Source organism: Acipenser ruthenus, chromosome 48 (genome assembly GCF_902713425.1).
Source record: "Acipenser ruthenus chromosome 48, fAciRut3.2 maternal haplotype, whole genome shotgun sequence".
In the NCBI taxonomy this organism is placed as follows: Eukaryota; Metazoa; Chordata; class Actinopteri; order Acipenseriformes; family Acipenseridae; genus Acipenser; species Acipenser ruthenus.
Window position 1 is genome coordinate 2,048,108 of NC_081236.1, and position 21,626 is coordinate 2,069,733.

The 21,626-nt window shown below is 42.4% G+C and overlaps 1 protein-coding gene across 2 annotated transcripts; it reads left to right on the forward strand.

The window, feature by feature from the left end:
- Positions 1–2,841: 2,841 nt before the first annotated feature.
- Positions 2,842–21,426, forward strand: LOC117404620 (acetylcholine receptor subunit beta). 2 transcript variants are annotated; one of them, XM_059014656.1, is made up of 11 exons: positions 2,842–2,952; positions 4,478–4,611; positions 7,014–7,058; positions 8,029–8,138; positions 8,500–8,608; positions 9,543–9,687; positions 11,830–12,015; positions 13,072–13,295; positions 16,223–16,395; positions 19,568–19,715; positions 20,783–21,426. In XM_059014656.1, the coding sequence occupies exons 1-11, from the start codon at positions 2,901–2,903 to the stop codon at positions 20,927–20,929; spliced, it is 1,473 nt and encodes a 490-aa protein (XP_058870639.1). In that variant the 5' UTR covers positions 2,842–2,900; the 3' UTR covers positions 20,930–21,426. The 2 variants fall into 2 exon arrangements, with proteins under 2 accessions (XP_058870639.1, XP_058870640.1); XM_059014657.1 differs by lacking the exon at positions 7,014–7,058.
- The last annotated feature ends 200 nt before the right edge of the window (positions 21,427–21,626 follow it).

A 21,626-nucleotide genomic window follows, 5' to 3' on the forward strand; every position in this document is an offset into this window, starting at 1 on the left:
CCAGATATTTGTGCGTATGAACATGCAACCACCTCAACTATAGTGTATTAAAGGTGAAACAACTTTCATAGTAAATATACAGTTTCCGGTCTAGAATTAAATGTCACATTGAAGAGATGGAAAGTCCTATTGTCTAATGGTTTGAATGGAATGGAATTCAGTGCCAGCACTTAGGATTCTACAGGAAAGTTGTGTCACTCTTTATTGAGGTGTGGGTGTCAGTGTAGTTCTGTCACTCTTTATTGAGGTGTGGGTGTCAGTGTAGCTGTGTCACTCTTTATTGAGGTGTGGGTGTCAGTGTAGTTCCATCACTCTTTATTGAGGTGTGGGTGTCAGTGTAGTTCCATCACTCTTTATTGAGGTGTGGATGACAGTGTAGTTCAGTCACTCTTTATTGAGGTGTGGGTGTCAGTGTAGTTCCGTCACTCTTTATTGAGGTATGGGTGTCAGTGTAGTTCCGTCACTCTTTATTGAGGTGTGGGTGTCAGTGTAGTTCCGTCACTCTTTATTGAGGTGTGGGTGTCAGTGTAGTTCCGTCACTCTTTATTGAGGTGTGGGTGTCAGTGTAGCTGTGTCACTCTTTATTGAGGTGTGGGTGTCAGTGTAGTTACGTCACTCTTTATTGAGGTGTGGGTGTCAGTGTAGTTCCGTCACTCTTTATTGAGGTGTGGGTGTCAGTGTAGCTGTGTCACTCTTTATTGAGGTGTGGGTGTCAGTGTAGTTCCGTCACTCTTTATTGAGGTGTGGGTGTCAGTGTAGTTCCGTCACTCTTTATTGAGGTGTGGGTGTCAGTGTAGTTACGTCACTCTTTATTGAGGTGTGGGTGTCAGTGTAGCTGTGTCACTCTTTATTGAGGTGTGGGTGTCAGTGTAGTTCCGTCACTCTTTATTGAGGTGTGGGTGTCAGTGTAGCTGTGTCACTCTTTATTGAGGTGTGGGTGTCAGTGTAGCTGTGTCACTCTTTATTGAGGTGTGGGTGTCAGTGTAGTTCCATCACTCTTTATTGAGGAGTGGGTGTCAGTGTAGTTTTATGCTATTGCAGTTCTCCTCCGCGTCATTTTGTTCAAAGGCAATTCCATTAGCCCTTTTTATATCTTCTGGGATTATTCCATTGAGATGCAGAGATTCTCTTCAGCGCAGAGAAAACTCATAACTCATCAGAGTAAAGCGGGGGCGCTGCTATATAATCACAGCTGAGAGTTGGAGACATGGCAGAGCTTTATATGCTAGCATTATCAGGACAAGAGTTGTATATCTTCTACCCTTGGGAAAAGAATACCACGTTTTAGTTTTCCTGGTTATGAAATGTGCATTGGTTCTGAGTGCTCGAATATTGAGTTTTCTTGTTTTTGAAGACGCTGAAAGACACTTCTAAATGTTTGTCATTGCATGCATTGCGTTTCTTTTAGTAGTTCTGAATTGCTTCATTCAAACGTATTTATTTTCTTTGTCGATTGGTTTTGTTATTTTCAGTAATATACTCGTTTATAAAGAGTCCAGCCCAGGACTGGCCCAGCCGTGCTGCTGCTGCTGCTGCTGCTGTTTAGTTTATCTCTGAGATCTGAGCAGACCCCAATCCTAGAAGATATACATAGACTACTGAAATAACTAATAACATACAATTCAACAAATACAACAATTGCTGTTTTAACTACCCCTGCAAGTGTGGTAAAGCATAGGGAAGCATTGTAAAGCACAGAGAGGTATGGTAAAGCATAGGGAAGCATTGTAAAGCACAGAGAGGTATGGTAAAGCATAGGGAAGCATTGTAAAGCACAGAGAGGTATGGTAAAGCATAGGGAAGCATTGTAAAGCACAGAGAGGTCTGGTAAAGCATAGGGAAGCATTGTAAAGCACAGAGAGGTCTGGTAAAGCATAGGGAAGCATTGTAAAGCACAGAGAGGTGTGGTAAAGCATAGGGAAGCATTGTAAAGCACAGAGAGGTACTGTAAAGCATAGGGAAGCATTGTAAAGCACAGAGAGGTCTGGTAAAGCATAGGGAAGCATTGTAAAGCACAGAGAGGTCTGGTAAAGCATAGGGGAGCATTGTAAAGCACAGAGAGGTCTGGTAAAGCATAGGGGTGCATTGTAAAGCACAGAGAGGTCTGGTAAAGCATAGGGAAGCATTGTAAAGCACAGAGAGGTCTGGTAAAGCATAGGGAAGCATTGTAAAGCACAGAGAGGTATGGTAAAGCATAGGGAAGCATTGTAAAGCACAGAGAGGTCTGGTAAAGCATAGGGAAGCATTGTAAAGCACAGAGAGGTCTGGTAAAGCATAGGGAAGCATTGTAAAGCACAGAGAGGTATGGTAAAGCATAGGGAAGCATTGTAAAGCACAGAGAGGTCTGGTAAAGCATAGGGAAGCATTGTAAAGCACAGAGAGGTGTGGTAAAGCATAGGGAAGCATTGTAAAGCACAGAGAGCCATATCCAAAAACTCAAAGAAACTTAAATTGAACGACAAACATTTCGACTAGCAGTCTCCTTCAATGTTTTTAATTGTTCTTTTTTGTCATTTGAAGACATGGAGAAGGACTTCTAATCCAAACGTTTGTTATTTAATGTATTAAGTTTATTTTAGTATTTCTAATTAATGACATTGAGAAAGACTTCCAGTCGGATCCTTTGTCTTTGGAGTCTTTGGATTACATTTCTTTTCATATACAGTATCCATAGTGTTTTATAGCAGCTGCTCAACATAGAATGCTAGAAACAGGTGCTCCAGATAAACCTTCAGCATGTCAACACTGAGTCTGCCTGTGTAACTGGAGTGCAGGAGCTCTGACTGACAGCAACAGGTTAGTGTGTGTGCTCCACACCCCCTGGAAGAGACACAAACAAACCGGAAACAGAACTCGCTGGATTACAATCGCACCTCGTCCACAAAAACTAGGGCCGCAAGATGCAGGCACTGGCAATTATTCTTGTGGTGTCCTGCCTTGGTGTCTTGGCTGGTAAGTGAGTTTTGTATTTTGTATTTGAGTGAAGGACTAATAGGAGAGGGAGGGAGGAAAACTGAACGACAAAAACGCTTTGAAAATGCACTCCCTTTAATATCATTTCAAGGGATCAAAAACGGTGAGTTGACTTTATTTAGGCGTTCACCAGTAACCTGGCAAAATAGGTATTAAAAACTCACCAGTGTTGATACAATAAATATACTAAATAACTCAAGTACTATAACCATTGTAAAAGTTTAGAGTACATTTGCAGTCAATTCTCAGTTTCCCCATGTTTTTTTCATGGCTTTTTTTACAATGTTTGCCTATGCTTTGCCATGCTTCCACTGTGTTTTATTACTGAGTAATACAATTTTATTACAAAGTAAACAATAATAGCTGTTAACAGTGTTCTGTGTGCTACAATATATTGTTCTATCACACTTTGGTAACACTTTACATTAATAATTACTGTGTATTTACATAGTAGTTACTTATTAAATACATGTGTACTTATACATCATTACAATGTTATTCTGCACAGTTACAATGTATTTAATGTGGACATCTTTTTGCATGATATATGTAAGTGCACAAGGGTTAGGGTTATATCGTGCAAAAATATTTACACATTAAGTACACTGTAACTATGCATAATAACATTGTAACAATGTGTAAGCACACATGTATTTACTAAATAACTACTATGTAAATACATAGTAATTCTGGATATTTAAATACAGCAACGTGTCCTCCAATCTCGTGCTTTTAAGTGATATTAAATTGGGTGGAAAGCAGCTGTCATATAATAACCAAAGTGGCATTAGCAGGTACCTGCTACCTCCAGCAAATAAAATAAAACACAGGACTGATTCAAAGTAGGATTTTAATTTTAAAACATGATACCTGGTACTACACCAGGCGAAAAAAATCACTGTTTGCAAGCACTTCCTGGAGGGTGAAATGGCCCCCGCCCCTTCACTGGCTTCTTTCCTGTCAATAACCAATCAGCTGCTTCCCCCTATTGACTGACATGCTTTCAGCCAGTAGCCCAGAAGACACTGCTGAGGTGACCCAGGAAGCAAAGCAGTAACAAACTTCCTTGAAAGCAAGCCAATCACCACTAGCTAATGGAAGTGCAAAATGGATTTCTGGCTTTATTTTGTTAGCTACAATTAATTTAAATACCTCATTTTGTTGATATAAAAAAACAAAATGAGCCACTTCCCTTCAGTTACCCAATCAGCAAATCAGCACGCAAGGTTGATAGAGAAATCCTAACAGGAAGTAATCCTGTGCTTTTGCGAGGCAGTTTGTTGTGATTTTGACAGCTTTCCAAGATTTTCAGTTTCAGTTTCAGTGGTTTGATTTCATACACACAACAAATCAAAACTCCAGAAGCAACGGGGGTGTTCTGATACATCTGCACACGGCAGTTTAGGATAAAGATAGATCTATGAAGTGCTGGTAATACAGATCATATGTTCGTGCTGTCTGAGATGTGTGGTTTAATATGGCTGTTCATTGTTTCTGGTTGTAGACGCCTCTGAAGGAGAGAACAACCTGACAGCCAAACTGTACAAGGACTACAACCTGAAGGTGCGCCCAGCGAAGGAGACGGGGGACAGGGTGAGGGTGAGGGTGGGCATGACCCTGGCCTCGCTCGTCAGTGTGGTAAGAACTCAGAGCCTCGCGCCACACAATCCCACAGATCCCGGCTACTGTGCACTGCCATTAGCTACACAGGGCTCAAATGGGGAGTTTTGAAAGAAACACATAGCAAGCCATGGTGTTGATGGTGAATCAATACTTCAAGGATTTGGGGATCCTTGAAGTAATTCTGGCTATTATTATTATTATTATTATTATTATTATTATTATTTTCCTGCATACAGTGGATGCTTCACTACATGAGTACACCTTCATGTCCCACTTGCATTTGTACATACCTAGAGCTTGCCCAATTGGTAATTTTAATGAAACAAGAATTATAACTATAGTACAATGAGAGAATTAGAGTCCGTCTGTATGCCACAATTGCATTTTTAGATAAATGGAGCTAATAATTATAATTATAATCCGATTCTTTAGCACACGTTATTGAGGGTATTAGAATCTGAGGCATCATATGCAGGGATTCAAATAAGTGGTCCCAGGCCAGAATTAAAAAACGCTAACTTTTAGATTTGAATTATATTTCATTTTTTTTTAAATGACCTTTTAAAGTGCTCTCAAAGCAAGCTGCAGTCGTGACATCCCATAATAACCGTGGTCCCTGGTCCATGATTGCCTAGCAACCCCAGTACATTGAATGTCGGCAAAGGGCACAGGGAGAGGATGTGGAAACTAGATAAATCACCACACTCTCGTCACATCCCTTGTGAAATACCTCTGTTTACAAATATCTTTTGAATGAAAAACTCAATGTATACCTTGCCAATGACTGAAGTCTTTAAAACCTTAAAAGGAGCTGACATAGTTAACCCAAACCAATACGTTAAGCACAGCACAGAAACCAGGAGCTGAGGACACAGCTGGAGACTAAGTGGAGATTAAGAGGGAAGGAGACACACAGAGGGGGGGGGGGCATGGAATGGGTTACCTAGTCGTGATGTTGATGCTGAATCACTGTGATCCTTTAAGACCCAACTTTTGTCAAGTTCTTAGATCGATCAGCCATTAGGAACCGGATGAGCTTTAATGGACCAGATGGCATTCTCCTCTTTTGTACAGGATGTATGTTACTGACATTTTAGCTGGATTGTGATCTGCTCAGATCTCAGAAACATAAAGTAAGCACCAGCAGGTCAGGTCTGTCCAGCACTATCTGAGCTGCCCTGCTCTGGATCGCTGGTTCGGAGCAGGTTGAAGGTCTATCTAGAGGGAGGTCTGTCTGCTCCCAGCTGTCGCAGGCTGTCAATCCCCTGGCTGGTTGGTTTAGTTTTAAATAGAAACCCTGTGTTAACATGATCTCTAAGACTGCTAGTCTGATTAGTGTCAGTTCAAGGCTAGACAAAGCTGTGTGGTCAACTGGACCAGTTTGAAGTCAAGCCCTCTCAATTAGAAACTTCAATTAGAAATAGCCCAGTTATCTTAAAGTGTTCCAAACCCTGCAGTGTTCACAAAAAACATGTTGCTTCACCTGTGCTGTATCCCGTGCTGGTTGTATTGCAGCATTATATTTTTCAACATAATCTCTATTGTTGTGATGTTTGTATTCGTTCACACATCAAATCAACTCAGGAACGTTTCATTAATTTTTCTTCTAAACATCGCAGTGGGTGGATTTTGTGCCTCATTGGTATTGTAAGTAATAATCTGAAACAGTAGTATTTCAAAATAACAGATGCCTGTTTTTACTTTAGCGAAGTAGGCTACAATATTTTTTTATTATAAAATAATGTACCCGATCTGAAGCAAGTGCAAAACTTGCCCCAGTATTTAAAGTAAATAAATATTTTAAAAACTAGCAAGAAATGACTTGGTTGCAGTAGCAGCAGTTGCATTTTCAGTTATTTTACTATGGGCAAACTTTGCCCTCTAACTCATATTCTATATTTAGAAGCAAGCACAAAGGCAAAGGCATTTCTCAGAGGAATAAAAAACAAGAAACAACTCTTGACTGGTCCTTCCTGCAACTAAGTTCATTCTGTTAAAATAGTTTTATTCAGCTTTTAAAAAAAAAAATCCTTACACTTGCACTTATTTCAGAATTCACTTTTTTGAAACCACACGCTTCACAATTTCCGTTTAATTCAAACAGCAGCATACCTTGCTCGTTTGCTACTAGTATAAACCTTTAAACACACAGAAACATTACTGTGTTGCTGATGCTGCTGCTCTGAAATTGAAAGGTGTGATTAGTCTGCTAACAGGTTCTGGTAGTCCATCGACTGTCATTTTGTAGTCTAGATGACTTTTCGGTGCTATCGCTAGTTCCAACCATAGTTCAGGAGACTGCTTGCCATTGACACATTAGGTGAGACCGTACAATACCCAGAGTCAAAGGCACTGAAACTGTTCATAAAATTTGAATGAGTCTATGTGTTTCCATCATCGCTTTCATTTCCTTGCAGACTGAGAAGAATGAAGAGGTGACCACCAATGTGTTCATGGATCTGGTGAGTTTCTGGATGTCTGAAGAACTGAAAGAGCTTTTAAAGCATTAAAGCATGCACTAGCAATATTAGTGTGTGCGTGTGTGTGTGTGTCCCAGTGTGTGCGTGTGTCCCAGTGTGTATGTGTGTGTCCCAGTGTGTGCGTGTGTGTGTGTGTCCCAGTGTGTGCGTGTGTCCCAGTGTGTGTGTGTGTGTCCCAGTGTGTGTGTCCCAGTGTGTGTGTGTCCCAGTGTGTGTGTGTGTCCCAGTGTGTGTGTGTGTGTTGCAGTGTGTGTGTGTGTGTGTGTGTGTGTGTGTGTTCCAGTGTCTGTGTTGCAGTGTGTGTGTGGGTCCCAGTGTGTGTGTTCCAGTGTCTGGGTGTGTGTGTGTGTCTGGGTGTGTGTGGGTCCCAGCCGGTGTGTGTGTTCCAGTGTGTGTGCGTCAATGTGTGTGTCCTAGCGGAGCTTCTTGTTATAAAAAGGGAGCCTCTAACACACCTTCATGCTGTTGAGGCACGACAGTCCGAGTGATGGAGATCCTTTAGCCAGTCACATGGGATCATTGCTGGTACCCTAGTAGCCTCAACGCACAAGCGGAACAGGAGCTGTGAAAATCATTGTGAATACTGTAAATAACCCTGGATGTGGCGTTTCACCTGCAGCTCTCCTGTGTCTCTCCTCGTGTATCAGACAACACTCACACTCCTATTACACCCTCTCTAAAGGAGTGCTAACAAAGGTGGAAAGATTCTTTTTCTTATTAGCACGAGCAACATTCTCACTGGTTCACTTTAAAAGGCTTTAAAATAAATTTCCCTAGACCTGTATTTCCTATCAAACAATGAGTTTTGAAAAATGGCAGCTAGTTGTTTTTGTGTGTGTTTGTATCATTCATTTACGTCTCTCCTCTCCCTTCCTCACCTCTCCTCACCCTCCATCTCCTCTCCCACCCCTCTCTCTCCTATCCTCTCCCTTCAACCACTCTCTCCCCTCAGGCCTGGACAGATTACCGGTTGAGTTGGAACCCAGCGGAACACGACAACATCCAGGTACTGAGAATTCCTTCAGCGAGGGTGTGGCGTCCGGATATCTACCTCATTAACAAGTGAGTGGAGACAAGGTCGGCTTCATTCACAGAATACTGCAGTTTAAACACACTTAACCATCTGGGAATTGATGCTGTTTATTATTTTCCAAAACAGAAGACAGTGGGGGCTCCTGATAATATCACTCTGGTTAATATCACATCAGGCATTTGACTGTTACCCCCCTTCATATGCCTTTGGGAAAGGTTCACATGTAATTAAGTTGCTGCACAGTATTGAAATGATCCCAACATAATTATTTCACTGAGTCGTTTAGTATAACAGACTGTATATTGAAAATATGTTGTATTATTAATAGCCATGTTCCTTTGCAGGGGTTTTGGTTTGTAATTGGATTTCTCTGTGTCTTCTCTCCTCCAGTAATGATGGCGTTTTCGATGTGGCTCTTCATGTTCACGTACAAGTCTACAGCGATGGAATGGTCACCTGGACCCCCCCTGCCATCTACCGCAGCACGTGCGGCATCAAGGTACTGGAGAGCCAGCTCAGCAGGGGTGTGCAAAGAGCATCCAAGCCACTAACCATACCGAACTGCCCTAAAACAAATAGATTCTTCAAGAGCTTCAAAATCATTACCATTCCAAAATCCAATTCACCTTTACTGTGATGCATGCGTTTTCATCTAAATTTGAGACCTACAAAATGATGGCAATACACAGTAGGTGAGACTTACTGGCCTGATCTTGTTAGCAGCATGTAAGGCAAAGTTATTGGCACACAGGTGCTTCTTTGGTGGGGTACATAGCAGCTGGTAAAACACATCGGCAACTCTCATCCCATGCAACGTCTCACGCTAAGTGATGCTTTCAACTGATATTGTGGAGGTCTACAGGTAACTTGCACAAGCACACTAACAATACAAAGGACTGCGTTGGCAATTAAACTGCATTTAATTTACGCAAAAACTTTTTTAGAGTACGGTATGCAAACATATCATGGAGGCAGGTTATATTAAAATAATGGCAGTGCATTCATTATCATCTTCTTAGGAGTTTTATGGGTTTACATGGAGGAGTAACACATGTTTTGTAACGATTTTGGAATATGATAAAAAAAAGGCCACAAATTCATAACGAATTCGAGTGGAACTCCACAGAATTCAGAGAAACGTGCACCATTATTTTAAAGTGTAACCAAACATGTGTGTGGGCTTTGGAAATCTCTTTCATGAACATGCATGTGTCATATTGTCACTATCACTCATTCAGAATAAATCAGGGAAATAACAGACTTGTCTTTTGCATTGTAGGTTGTAGTTATCTATGCCTGCGTAGATCTTAGTAGGAAAATATAATGTTAACAAATTACTCACAAAAATTGTAATCAGGTTGTTTTGGCACGGTACAGTTTCCCCTCCCTCCCTACTCTGTCCCTCCTCTAACCCCCTCTGTTCCCTGTCCCAGGTGACGTTCTTCCCTTTCGACTGGCAGAACTGCACCATGGTGTTCCGCTCGTACACCTACGACGCCTCCGAGATCGATCTGCAGCACACGCTCGATAAGAAAGGCAACGAGGTCCGGGAAGTCACTATCGACAGCAGCTTCAGCGGTGAGGCCCAAACTCTCAATGGAATCTGAATGAGATACTAAAACGTAACCCGGGATAGGGTTAGTCGAACACGCCAACCATTCGACACTTTCAAAACTAAAGCATTTACAAATCACGGATTTGTTTGTGAACGTACTGTATGGTGACACGTTTCTGTTTGACGGCTATATTTTAAAACTTCTTGGATCTATTTATTCATGTTTCTAAATGTCATTTATGTTAATGAATCGCACCTCCATAGCAAACACTTCCCAATTACTTCAGAATCACATGACTCTTCTACGACCAGCTTGTGAGGTTAACTGTCCCTTTACTATTGGATTAGTCAATTATTCGGTGCTCCCCTAATCCACGCTGATCATTGTTAACTGTATGACAATGCCTCTTTCTACAGTTAATGTCTACTCAGGTTTGAAATTCAAACATGTTATGCAAAATAACTTAACCTGCCAACACTACTAGTTTAGTATGACTTTGTGTCTCATTCTCTGTTTCTGTTATCAAATCCTTGGGACCTAAAACTCTCCTGTGGCCTCATAAGAGCTCTCAAATAAATCTTGTCCAAGTTTACCCGGTACACCAGAGTGTAACCATTGTACTGTCCTCCTGCAAGAAATTCATACACGTCCATAAAACCACGTTTCCACTGGGACTGACTTGAGCTGAAATCAAGTCGTCCATTTCCATCAGCAGCAGATCCATTTCAATTGGGTCTGTCTGTGTGTCTGTCTGTCAGCACCAGTTAGCATTTATTTATTTCTTAGCAGACACCTTTACCCAGGACGACTTACAACTGTTACAAGATATCACATTATTTTTACATACAATTACCCATTTATACAGTTGGGTTTTTTACTGGAGCAATCTAGGTAAAGTACCTTGCTCGAGGGTACAGCAGCAGTGTCCCCCACCTGGGATTGAACCCCCTCCGGTCAAGAGTCCAGAGCCCTAACCGCTACTCCACACTGCTGCCCATGCGGGCTGGCAGAACTCGATCTCTCCGTCCTCATTGTGGAAGTTACCTAACGAGCGTCCAATAAGAAGGACGAGAGAGGCGGGTTTTAAATAGTGATGCGCAGAAACTCAATACTCGTACCCCTTGTCTTTAAGAAGTATTTATTGGCAGGTATTGGATAAATCCTTTCACTGACACTGACGTGTTTCTGTCATACTGGTGTACCGAGGGTAAAATATTGTGAACTGCCATTGATCAGTACTCAATTGGGAATGTGAAAGGACAGTTTTTCTTGTCTTCAAATCAACAGGTCAATGAATGGATTTATTGAATACCTGCCGATAAGGCAACAATGAGTACAAGTAGCTAGTTTCTTCACACGCCTTCTTTAAAATAAATATGTAGGCAGAGTGTGAGGGCTGTGAACATATTATACTGTCAGGGAAATATTGGAGGTGGTTGAATTCACTAATATATAACAAATATACAGACTTGTGATGCATTCAGGTTTGACTTGTGTGTAATGATTGCAGATTGGATTGTAGAATGCAGGTGCAACCGGCCCCAGTGTGATACTGGGAACGAGATGAGTTTTACACACTGGTTTTACGGGGCAGGTGGAAATGTGACATTATACAATACAGAAATTTTAGACAAGAATTAGGAACAATGCAATGTGCTGGTTCCGTTAAAGTACACAGAGCTAAAATGCTGGGAAATATACATGGGAAAAACAATTGAGAACGTTTCACTCTTAGACCTGAGTGCTTCTTTTGAAATATATATATTTCTCCAGAAAAAAATAACATTCTAAATGTTGGGCATTTATTTTCTCTAAAAGAATTCCCAGAAGGCAAACACGCTGGCCCTAATCACTGCTTTTCCAATGACAGACGTGTTTTCAAAGTCGATTTAGTTCCTTCATGCAACCTTGCAAACCTGATTAGCCTTGAAGTACCTTCAAGGAGCGATCGATAAATATTCTGCACTAATGGGTTCAAATAAATTACCATTAAAAACATCAAATTTCCTTTTACCATCATGTGTACATTTTTCACATAGGAAAGTCTGAGACCTAGGAAATCATGTCAATACATATTGATTTCCTGGATTGACTGGGTTTGCATGGGGTGCCTTACAGCTGGTGATGCTTGCTTGCTCAAAGGTAATTGGTTTTTCCCCCTCAGAGAACGGGGAGTGGCTGATCCGCCACATGCCGTCGAGGAAGAACGTGGGAGACGACTTGTACGAAGACATCACCTTCTACCTGATCATCGAGCGCAAGCCTCTCTTCTACGTCTTCAACATCATCATCCCCTGCCTTCTCATCACCATCATTGCCATATTCAACTTCTACCTCCCTCCTGACGCAGGTGCAACTCAGAAAGACCCCGCGGTTTACCGTTCACTAAAGAGCCAGCATCATGTCTAGAAACGTTATAACACCACCTGTGGGATGTATTCAAACGCTGTTTCTGTTCAACACTTGGAATAGCTCTTCATTCACCCACAGAAGCATAGGTCTGCTTCTCCTGATGTATCTAGGCTTTTTCTACATTACAAAAAAATGGTACTGTGTACTGCTTAGTACTGTAGTAAATGTGAAGTAACGCTTAATATCCAATTGGAAGTGATTTTTTTAGGGGGTCCCCCAATGCCTCACCTGGTAAAAGCACTGCAGCACAGCGTGCAGGGTGAGTCATACAACCAGATTGCAAGTTCCAATACTAGTTGTGCGAAGCAGCTGGTCTTCTGTGGGGACTCCCGATGGGCGCCGCGTTGGCTTTGGCACTCCCAGGGTTGGGGAGGTGTGATCCAGCTTAGACTGTTTCTCCTCACCGCTCTGCGGTGACCCCTACACGCCGAGTGAACTTGGGGGTGGAAATTTGCTGGGCTGGTCTTTGTCCTACAGATGCAGGTAGCCTGCAGACATCCGGTCTCGAGTTCCTGGGTGTAAAAAGACGCAGATTGGCTCGTGGGATCGGAGGACGCCCACTGAGCCTCGGGTCCCTGAGCTGTGTGGGGAATCACCACGGTGAAGGAGAATAATAATAATAATAATAATAATAATAATAATAATAATAATAATAATTGGGCATTCCAAACTGGGAGAAAATCGGGGGTTAAAAGAATTGGAGATTCTAAATTTAACAAAAAAAGAAAAGAAAGTGATTTTTTAAAAATTTAATTTAATATACCAGTGTTTTATTTTCTTGACATGCCCCCGTCCATCGTTTAAACATGCGTTTCAATTTACAAAGTGCATGGCTTACAAACAGAGATTTCTTTAACCTAGCGTAGCACATATCATGTTTCACACATTTGAAAACCATACAGTGAACGGATGTGCATTTCGTTAGCACAATTGCTTTCTAGCTGTGGCTGATAACTTTACTGATTCCAATACTTTGTCCTCCTGTCCCCTCCAGGTGAGAAGATGGGTCTGTCCATCAATGTGCTGCTGACCCTCACTGTGTTCCTGCTGCTGTTAGCTGACAAGGTTCCTGAGACCTCCCTAGGAGTGCCCATCATAGTCAACTACCTGATGTTCACCATGATCCTGGTCACCTTCTCTGTGATCCTGAGCGTGGTGGTGCTGAACCTGCACCACCGCTCCTCCAGCACGCACGACATGCCCCTTTGGGTGCGCAAGGTGAGGCTGGAGAAGAGAGGCTTCATCACCTCAGTTTAAATGACCAGTCTTTACAGATGAATGGCTCCATTGAGTAGTGACAGCCCTCCATTGTCGTTTGGGAGCCTCTTCCTGGGGTTCTTGTCCTGAGAATCATTTCATTAAAATTGTCACTACGACATCTTGTGATCGTTCAGATAGCTCTGAACCTCTTACCCTACGCTTGGCATTATGCAAGGTCTTTAGTTAGGAAATCTGTCGTAATTAATGATTTTATTTTAGAATCAAATCTAGATATTTTAGCCCTGGTAGAGACTTGGTTGAAACAGAATGAGAATGCAGAGCTAGCAGAGACGTGTCCATCAGGGTTCTCCTCCTCTCAGAGGGCGTGTCCTATAGCAGAGGCGTGTCCATCAGGGTTCTCCTCCTCTCAGAGGGTGTGTCCTATAGCAGAGGCGTGTCCATCAGGGTTCTCCTCCTCTCAGAGGGTGTGTCCTATATCAGAGGTGTGTCCATCAGGCTTCTCCTCCTCTCAGAGGGTGTGTCCTATAGCAGAGGCGTGTCCATCAGGGTTCTCCTCCTCTCAGAGGGTGTGTCCTATAGCAGAGGCGTGTCCATCAGGGTTCTCCTCCTCTCAGGGGCGTGTCCTATAGAAGAGGCGTGTCCATCAGGCTTCTCCTCCTCTCAGAGGGCGTGTCCTATAGCAGAGGCGTGTCCATCAGGGTTCTCCTCCTCTCAATGGTGAGGAGGAGGTATTGCTACTATCTTTGGTAAAGAGTTTGTTCTTAATCATGATAACATTGAAGGCTATCCTTCATTTGAAATACTAGCTTTTGCTGTTTGTAATCCGTTATTTATTGGCCACCTAGATGCAATTTTCTTTTCCTATCTCAAATTGGTGGATTTGTATCTACAATGATTGTTAAGCTTGATAGGATTTTGCTGTCAGAAGACTTTAATAGATGTGGATTGCCATCCCCTTGCTAGCGCTTTTAGGATGTTGCTAGAGTCTCTTGGGTTGACTCAACATGTTGCTGGCCCTACCCATACCATGAACATATATATTATTATTATTAATTTCTTAGCAGACACCCTTATCCAGGGCGACTTACAGTTGTTACAAGATATCACATTACTTTTACATACAATTCCCCATTTATACAGCTGGGTTTTTACTGGAGCAATCTAGGTAAAGTACCTTGCTCAAGGGTACAGCAGCAATGTCCCCCCACCTGGGATTGAACCCATGACCCTCCGAGTCCAGAGCCCTAACCACTACACACTGCTGCCCATACGTTAGGCTTAGTTATCACCCGTAGTTTAAATATTCAGAATCTATTAATTACTGAGCTTGTGTTTTCAGACCATTCTGCTGTTTTTTAAATATCATTCTCTAGTTCTGTCAAGCACCAAATGACCTATTAAATCTCCTTCCTATAATTCATCAACTACTGGTATGTTCTTGGAAGACCTGTCTGCTCCAGCTCTTAGTCAGTTAGGGTCGGCTGAAGAGTTAGTTGATAATTATAACAGCACTTTAATTAATATCTTGGATACTGCAGCATCATTGAAAACTAGGACAGTGGTTTTTAAAATATTCTCTCATTGGTTCAAGGAAACCAGAACAAAGATGGAAAGGCATCAAATTGCAGGTCTGTTATCTCGCCTGGAAAGATAATCTTTTAAAATACAGGACTGGACTGTCTTCAGCTTGAACAGGGCTGCACTGTGTTCAGCCTACTACTCAAATCTTACTGAAACAAATAAGGAAAATCCTCCATTTCATTTTGAGACTAGCTAAATTAACAAATCTAACGAGGGAGCCTGCTTTAAATACTCCTTCATCAACAACTGTGATGATTTTATTAATAATTTTAGCAAGAAAATCATTGATATAAAAAATCAGGTGTGTAGTAGTACATTCAGTTCAGATATGCCATCTAATAACAATGTCAAAACTCCCACCTTGGGTCTTGCTACATTCAGACAGCCTACAAACGGCATGGTTTCCTAATAAAAACTACAAAAATGGCCGACAGTGGCACTTGCTTCTTCAGGGTCCTAGTGCCCCTTACATTCACACTCACAAAATACTATTAAGTCACTCACCTTTTAGAGTATTTGACTGGGGTTTTCCATTGGAACACTGTGAAACCTCTTCATTTATGCAACAGGTTTCACCCCTTTCAGTTTTTGAGTCGTTTCTGACCAGCTGAGCTGACGACACACCGTGGTTGAGTGGAGCGGAGATACTGGTATCCAAAGTCACCAAAAGGAAAGCATCGGGTAGGATTGCTTTTCCTTAGTTTGGATATCTCCATCCTGGCTGCATTGGTCAGCTGTTGCTCAGAAGCACAAAAAAAGATTGAAAATGATGGCATTGAGTAGCAAAGCCCCTTAAAAAATAAGCAGGCTACTCAAAAAGGGGAGTGATGTATTAGACTACTTTGTGAGCCCCTAAAAATTTAACATTGAAAAGGAACAAGTCTAATTCCACCCATATCCTAATGTCAGTACCCTTTGTCCCACAAAGTGCAACCAGGCGAATCTCAGGGCTTAAAGGACTGAGCGATGAAGAAAGGCTGGAAAAACAGAATCGATTTAGCCTGGAACAAAGAAGAATTAGAGGGACATGATCGAAGTCTTTGAAATCTTAAAAGGACTGACAAAGTTAACCTGAACCAATACTTTAAGCGCATCACAGAAACCAGGACCAGAGGACACACAGTTGGAGATTAGATGGATTTAGGACAGAGAGAAGGAGACACTTCTTCACACAGAGAGTGGTGAGGGGGTGGAATGAGTTACCTAGGCATGTTATTGATGCTGAATGACTGGGATCCTTTAAGATCCGACTTGACAAAGGTTTGAGATCAATCAGCTGCCAGGAACCAGACGTGCATAGGCCGAATTGCCTCCTTTATTGAAAATGTTCTTGTGTTCTTCAGATATTCATTCACCTGCTCCCTCGGTACCTGGGTCTGCTGCGGCCCAAGAAAGAGACACCCCTGGAGTTGGGCCTGCACCCCAAGAGAGAGACTCCGGGGTGTGTGAACAGAGCTGCGGACGAGTACTTCATCCGCAAACCCAACTGCAACTTCCTGCACCCCAAACAGAACCGGTGAGTGTGAGACTGCAGCCCCCTGCTCCCCTAACAGAACCGCAGAGTCACACTGCAGCCCCTACTCTCCTAACAGAACCGCTGAGTCACACTGCAGCCCCTGCTCTCCAAACAGAACCGCTGAGTCACACTGCAGCCCCCTGCTCCCCAAACAGAACCGCTGAGTCACACTGCAGCCCCCTGCTCCCCTAACAGAACCGCTGAGTCACACTGCAGCCCCCTGCTCCCCAAACAGAACCGCTGAGTCACACTGCAGCCCCCTGCTCTCCAAACAGAACTGCTGAGTCACACTGCAGCCCCCGCTCCCCTAACAGAACTACTGAGTCACACTGCAGCCCCTGCTCTCCAAACAGAACCGCTGAGTCACACTGCAGCCCCCTGCTCCCCTAACAGAACCGCTGAGTCACACTGCAGCCCCCTGCTCCCCAAACAGAACCCCTGAGTCACACTGCAGCCCCCTGCTCCCCTAACAGAACCGCTGAGTCACACTGCAGCCCCCTGCTCCCCTAACAGAACCGGTGAGTGTGAGACCAGCCGAGCGGAAGCTACTTTGAAAACGGAATTACCATTGAACAAAACTGAAAGTAGCTACAAGCATTTATTACTCTGAAAAGGTAGCGAGTTACAGTTACAAATACAGTTAGTTCTCAGGCTTACATTTTATAGATATATTTGTTTCCGGTTTGGTCAGGCTGCAGCTTGAAATATTCTCTCAAGATCCAGCTCTCGAACCCACTCCTTCCCTCCTTTGATGCATGTTTTCGAGTGAGATGATCTGATGATTCGTGTGACACGCAGGGTTTGCACTGCTGAAGCGTGTTCCATGTCATGCATTCACCGTAGTCTTTTTTTTAAATGTAAGTTTGTTACCTGTCTGAAAAAGGACAGCTACAGGTTACTCGAATGTAATGAGAGTACAGTAGCGTGCTCTGTTTGTGAATTACTGTTTTGTAATACTGCTTGCGTTCTATTTTTTAAAACTGCTTGTTCTAAAATGTCATTGTATATGCTGGTGGATGGCTGAATTCAAATACTGACATTGCCAGCTCTCACTAAACTTTAAACACACACAATGATCACTGAAACTGCTTTTGTATTAAAAGGCGATCTAATAGTCGTGATGCAATCATGAATCAGAATGTACATTTTGTAAGGGTTGTCAGTAAATTTGCAATTTCCTTTAGATAAATAAAATAAAAACTGCAAGCTTCTGTTCGGTTCTACCCCTATTAAATACCGAGCATCAAAATAAACTTATCACTAATAGAACACATTTATTTTTTTTTAAAAAATAAGGTATATATATGATGGACATTAACGAAATGTTTTTGGTTTCTTTTTAATCACTCGATCATTCATCCTTGACCATGACATGCTTGAGTGACTGTGACTGAAGCACATGCACTTAATCACCTACTTAGTGAGACAGCTGATCGGACGCTGGATAGGGAGCGATTTCAGCTGCTGAATTGCAAGCTTGTATAAAAGCAATAAAGAAAATCACAGAAACAACATGCCACGTCTGTCCAGAGAGCAGCACCTTCGTGCGATCGGCGTGTTGGAGGCTGGACTAGGGCAGCGTACTGTGGATCCCCGTCTTGGGTGCCCACAGCCAGCAATTTCAAACCTGGCGAGATGGTATAAGCAGACACACTCTGTCAATGACAGAGCCACGAACCGGGAGACCAAGAGTCACAACACCTGCCCCAGATCGACGGATCATTCTGCAGCCTCTTCGTGATGTCAGTTGTTAATCAGCACAATACAAAAGTCACTGCACCTGCTCTAAAACATTTTTGTCATTTTTCGATCACATCTAGTGAATTGAATCCAAATATAAGTGATACGTTTCAAGTTTCTTTTGATGCTCAAATATAAGTGATAGCTGCAGCCAATTCCTCTAAACATTCCCAACTATGCACAGTATGTGCATAGCAGTATAACTCTAAAGGGGAACAATACTGGATAAAAGAAAGGGAAGACACATCATCAAATATCTGTTTTTTAGTTGGTTTGATCACGGCAGGTTCTATATTAAATCGCACTGCCAGATTGGTATGGATTAGCACTCAATAATTGTGTAAGCAAGGGAAACTGAGGGAACGCATCGTGTTGTGCTGAGTAATTAACACGATTTGTCCAATTTAATTAATACCGAACAACTTAAACATGCCTTCAAGGGAATTAAAATATACAAAATATGGACTTAATAAGCAATGAAAAGTGACTTAACAAACAAATTTAAGGTGGAAAGGAATACACACAGATCCTGTTCTACTCGTGAAGTAACACCTTTCTTAAATATGTAAACAATATTAGAAAACCATACTGGGAAACTAGCTATTTCATTAGTTTTTTCATACAAATTTAGCAGTTTCAGACTGTGAAGCAGTAGATGGAGTAATGGCACCATCCACTGGTTTCCTGTGGTACTGCAAGTGTTTTACTGAACTTGACACAGTCTAAAAGCTACAATCTTGTAGAGAGATTTTGGTTTTATTTTGGGACCCGATAACTCATTTTCCAATAAAAAATACTTTACTCATAGCAAAAGGGATTACACCAAAACAGCTGAAAAGGTAAATATGGGGACCCTTAGATATTAAGGCTATGTTTATAAACATATATCCTCCCTGCATTTCTACTTCAACCACAAGGGGGAGCTAATCAGTCATAAGGGCTTATATAAGGACATAAGAAAATGTACAAACGAGAAGCCATTCGACCCATCTAAGCTCGTCCGCTTCCTAGTAGCTGATGGATCTCTTTGTCAAGTTGGGTTTTAAAAGATCCCAGTGACTCAACAGCATGGCTAGGTAGCCCATTCCATCCCCTCACCACTCTCTGTGTGAAGAAGTGTCTCCTTCCCTCTGTCCTATGTCCACTAAAATTCTGTGTCCTCTGGTCCTGGTTTCTGTGCTGCTCTTAAAGTATTGGTTAGGGTTATGTCAGCTCCTTTTAAGATTTTAAAGACTTCAGTCATGCCTGGCTAATTCTTCTTAGTTCCAGACTCTATTCAGCCTCTCATCACAGCTCAGTCCTCTAAGCCCTGGCATTAGTCTGGCTTCTCTCTATAAAGGATTAACTGCATTTTCTCAGAACACAGTATCCGAGTATGAGCCCACGTTCCTGTTTGTGTGATTATATGGTTTATATATATATCTCTCTCCAGTTACCAGAATGAGAACCAGACCTCAGACATGAGACGCTTCATTAACGGGCCCAGTCAGTACCTCACTCTGCCTCCAGATCTCAAGTCGGCTGTGGACGCGATCACCTACATAGCAGAACAGCTCCAGGCAGAGCAGGACGACGGAGCGGTGAGGATCCGCACACAGGGATGAGAATGAGAGCTCTCAAGAGTTTCCACTCTTCATTCAAGTAACACAGCCATTCCAAAGACCTTACTCCTTGTGCACTTCCATGAGCTGCACGGGTCTCAAGTGTGCAGTTTTGAGAGAAACACATGTTACAGCACACCTGTATTTTCATTTAAAAACATGATAGCTGGTACTACTTTAGGTTACAAGAAGTGCTCAGTTTCTGTGCTTTATTCTCGATTATCTGTTTGCACTTCCTGGGTCTTTCCCCCTCAGCTGCGTCCTCTGGGGTATGTTATTGGATGAAAGCATGACAGTGAATTCCTTGTAAAAGCATGGTGAAACATAGGGAAGCATTGTAAAGCACAGAGAGGTATGGTGAAGCATAGGGAAGCATTGTAAGCACAGAGAGGTCTGGTAAAGCATAGGGAAGCATTGTAAAGCACAGAGAGGTGTGGTAAAGCATAGGGAAGCATTGTAAAGCACAGAGAGGTGTGGTAAAGCATAGGGAAGCATTGTAAAGCACAGGGAGGTGTGGTAAAGCATAGGGAAGCATTGTAAAGCACAGGGAGGTGTGGTAAAGCATAGGGGAGCATTGTAAAGCACAGAGAGGTATGGTAAGACATTGTTAACTATGGTAAATGCAGAGTATAACCATTAGACAAGCCAGGGAAAACGGCAAAAATATTGTAGTTTCTCCAGGTGACCAAGGAAGTGCAGTACTATCAGAAAGCATGACTTGCAAACAGAGACTTCTTTAACCTAGTGTAGTTCCAGATATCATGATTTAAAATGAAAGTACCTGTCATTCTGACCTCACTGCTATTTTTCTATTTCATAGACTAAAAGTCAAAAATGAATTCTGAAGTACTATTGAGTGTAATCCCATATGAGACTCGTTTGTGTGACTAACAATTGAATGTTAAAGTTAATTACATGCTTTTTTCTAACTTCCCCTTCCCCTCTCTCCCCTCTCCCTGTTCCCTCTCCCCCTCCCCTCTCCCCCCCTCCTCACTCCCTCTCCCCATCCCCTCTCCCTCTCCCTCTCCCTCGTCTCTCCTGTCTAGTTGACAGAGGACTGGCAGTACGTAGCGATGGTAGTGGACCGCCTCTTCCTCTGGATCTTCGTTATCTTCACTACGGTGGGCACACTCGCCATCTTCATGGACGCCAGCTTCAACGGGACCCCCCTCGACCCCTTCCTCAGCCCCTAGACCCCCCCCTTATATAATTCAGTCCTGTAGGGGGCAGCACTGCGCTGTACAGAGCTCGTCGTCATTGCAGTCAATCACAGCAGAGGTGCACCATAAACCTGAATATTCAAAGTGTTGCATCAATCAAATAAAGAGGGCTGTGCAGATGTTTGAAGTTGATAGTTTGGAATTAAATCCTTTTGTGTCCACTGCGTATATCATCTTAGAGTCTGCAGCCCGGATTGATACAGTGTGAATGGTCTCTTACTGCTCACATTAGGAGGAGTGTGTGTGTGCGCTAATTATCCACAAATGGGACTTTAAGCTTGCCGAGGTGAGAGTGACCAGTTTGTTTCTCACATTATAAGTTTTGTATTGAAAATGTTGGTTACGTTTAGCATGTTAAAATGGGGGTGAATTAATTGTGCCTGATGTGTAAAATACTTTATCCTTGTTCTAACGCTATGTAAATAAAGATTCAATGCAAGAATAACAATGAAAACAAAAAAAATAGTTGTCTAGACATTTCCTACTTATCCGAGTTTCTGACGCAAATGCCGTTTAGTTTGTTTGTTCATTTCAAACGTCTTGTAAAAGATCTTGAATAAAGAACTTGTCCTGCAGAAAGAAACTAATCATAAAAAGATACCTTGACTTATAAAAGCACTCCAATATAAATAGATTCGCCAGACAAGCTAAAAGCAGCGTAAACATTTAA

Bases quoted from the DNA above. Each gene is read 5' to 3' on its own strand.
- LOC117404620 (XM_059014656.1), top strand. From the start codon at position 2,901: ATGCAGGCACTGGCAATTATTCTTGTGGTGTCCTGCCTTGGTGTCTTG. The intron at 8,609-9,542 runs GTACTGGAGAGC...TCCCTGTCCCAG, and splicing joins GCAGCACGTGCGGCATCAAG to GTGACGTTCTTCCCTTTCGA. The intron at 13,296-16,222 runs GTGAGGCTGGAG...TGTGTTCTTCAG, and splicing joins TGCCCCTTTGGGTGCGCAAG to ATATTCATTCACCTGCTCCC.